The sequence below is a fragment of the Salmo salar genome, unplaced genomic scaffold, assembly GCF_965601325.2.
Source record: "Salmo salar unplaced genomic scaffold, fSalSal1 ptg000221l, whole genome shotgun sequence".
In the NCBI taxonomy this organism is placed as follows: Eukaryota; Metazoa; Chordata; class Actinopteri; order Salmoniformes; family Salmonidae; genus Salmo; species Salmo salar.
In genome coordinates this window covers 432,419-435,000 of record NW_027675333.1, presented here as the reverse complement: position 1 = coordinate 435,000, position 2,582 = coordinate 432,419, and the positions used below count along the sequence as shown (strand labels likewise).

Genomic DNA, 2,582 nt, shown 5'->3' with positions numbered 1-2,582 from the left:
ATACATAGACTGGTCACTCTTCATGGACACACAGCTGGGAACAGGGGAGGCTGGTGTCTCCTGCTTGATTGGTCTTCAACACAACAGAGACAAACATTACATCTCTCATCTACTCTGATCTCAGATGGGAAACATAAGAAGAGCTCTGGATCAGACAGACACACAGACAGACAGACAGACAGACAGACAGACAGACAGACAGACAGACAGACAGACAGACAGACAGACAGACAGACAGACAGACAGACAGACAGACAGACAGACAGACAGACAGACAGAGCTCAGATGGGGAAACATAAGAAGAGCTCTGGATCAGACAGACAGACAGACAGACAGACAGACAGACAGACAGACAGACAGACAGACAGACAGACAGACAGACAGACAGACAGACAGACAGACAGACAGACAGACAGACAGACAGAGCTCAGATGGGGAAACATAAGAAGAGTTTAATTCCAAAACGCTCCATTTTCATTTTCAGAAATGTTGGTAAATTAGCTTTTATTGTTTAAAGAAATTATTAAAGAGATTGGTGTGTTTTTTCACTATCTAATCATGACATGGGGTTGTTCAATGACAGACATGTATTTGTTTAAAATCTATCACTTAATGATTTCATTTCAGAGAGACAAATAATAATATTTGTTTACAAAATGCTATATATCTGCCTCACTCTCAACTGTGACCGACCGTTTCAATTCGGTCATATGTAGCAACATTTGAAATTGTGTTTTTTACGTTGGATAAAAGTAGAGACTCAGAGCTAGAAAATGGTATATCAGACACTACAGTTGGAACAATGGGAAAGTAATTCTGCTTTGAATGTTGATAAACTTGGAACCTCACTTTTGAGAAAAAGGTCCTTTGAATATTTTGGTACCTACTGGAGAGCTCTTCTTTGTCTACAGGGCTGTTACTTTGGCAGATAATGTCACCCATCTAAATAAATAGTTGTTATATATATAATTAACTAAATGTATGGTGTTTTTGTTTTATGTCAGTTTAATTTTGTTATGCTATAAACATTTTATTTTATTGTAAGTGGTAAAAGGAACTAGAAAATGTTATATTTTTGCTATTCTTTACTTTAGTAAAGAATTACACATTATTCAGTACTACTGCAGTTGCTACATAATTCCAATAGATGGCAGCATAAGACCACAAATGACATTTCAGAAGATTAGATTAGTTTTCTCCCTGGATGCACCACCACTCCCCCTCACAGGAAAACTCCTGTGTGCTTCTTTCTGTCCCTTTACACACTGCTAATGCAAGAGGAAGGACTGAAAAAGCATTTAACAGATTACTGTGAAGTAATATAATGATGATTCATGTTTATTATTACCTGTTTTTATGCTCATGTTTGAAATTATACTTCATTACTATAACGATTATCAATAAGCCTGAACATTAATTTTGTCACCTCTAGTTGAGAAAAATTGTCAAATTCATCAACCAGCATCGAGCCACTCTGTCTTCTCTCTCTAGTAGTCAACTCAGCCCCGGTAAAAAGCTGGTGTCTTCACTCTGCCTTCTTTCTCTAGTAGTCAACTCAGCACCAGTAAAAAGCTGGTGTCGTCACTCTGCCTTCTCTCTCTAGTAGTCAACTCAGCCCCGGTAAAAAGCTGGTGTCTTCACTCTACCTTCTCTCTCTAGAAGTCAACTCAGCCCCAGTAAAAAGCTGGTGTCGTCACTCTGCCTTCACTCTCTAGTAGTCAACTCAGCCCCGGTAAAAAGCTGGTGTCGTCACTCTGCCTTCTCTCTCTAGTAGTCAACTCAGCCCTGGTAAAAAGCTGGTGTCGTCGCTCTGCCTTCTCCAGGGGCATGTTGAGGTAAATTTACTAACCGGTAGGGTTTAATGATGGAATTTATTGGCGGGCTGGAAGACGCACTCTTGTCTTTTCTATTCCGAGGTTGTTTACTCACAATATCAGATATTAAGATTACTTTTTATAATGCATGTATACTGAGGTTGAGGTTTTGACTAGCGATTATTTACCCGGTGTTCAATACCTGCTATAATCACTATTTTGTTGCTCTCCCGAAAGCAATACAGGCCCATTACGAGATATATAGTTAACCTGTTGGGGCTCGGGGGCAGTATTGAGACATTTTGAAAAAATTATGTGCCCATTTTTAACTGCCTCCTACACCAACTCAGAAGCTAGGATATGCATATTATTAACACATTCGGATAGAAAACACTCTGAATTTTCTAAAACAGTTTGAATGGTGTCTGTAAGTATAACAAAACTCATATTGCAGGCAAAAACCTGTGAAAAATAGATAAAAAAAAAAATGTGAATTTTGTGACTGTACTATTTAGTGTCATTGTTTTATAGATACCATAGTGAGAAAGGATTCATTTCGCAACACCTACGGCTTCCACTAGATGTCAACGATCTTTATAAAGTTGTTTGAAGCGTCTATGATAAACAGAGAGCAAATTAGAATCCAAGGAAGTTGACATGTCATCACTTCATTTTTTTTGCGCCTGCGCATAAATCTGAGAAACGTGAGTTTGTCATAATTTTTTATCTAGACATAGGATAGGTTGTGTGAAAATATTACTGATGTTT

The 2,582-nt window shown here is 38.2% G+C and overlaps 1 protein-coding gene across 1 annotated transcript in view; it reads right to left on the bottom strand.

Moving 5' to 3' along the window:
• The window catches only part of LOC145867169 (NLR family CARD domain-containing protein 3-like), an 8,551-nt gene extending 6,486 nt beyond the window's left edge, over positions 1 to 2,065 (bottom strand). Inside the window, exon 1 of the mRNA XM_082971221.1 lies at positions 2,017 to 2,065. Coding sequence (XP_082827347.1) covers positions 2,017 to 2,065 — 49 coding nt within the window. The remainder of the gene's footprint in view (positions 1 to 2,016) is intronic.
• Between the last annotated feature and the right edge of the window lie 517 nt (positions 2,066 to 2,582).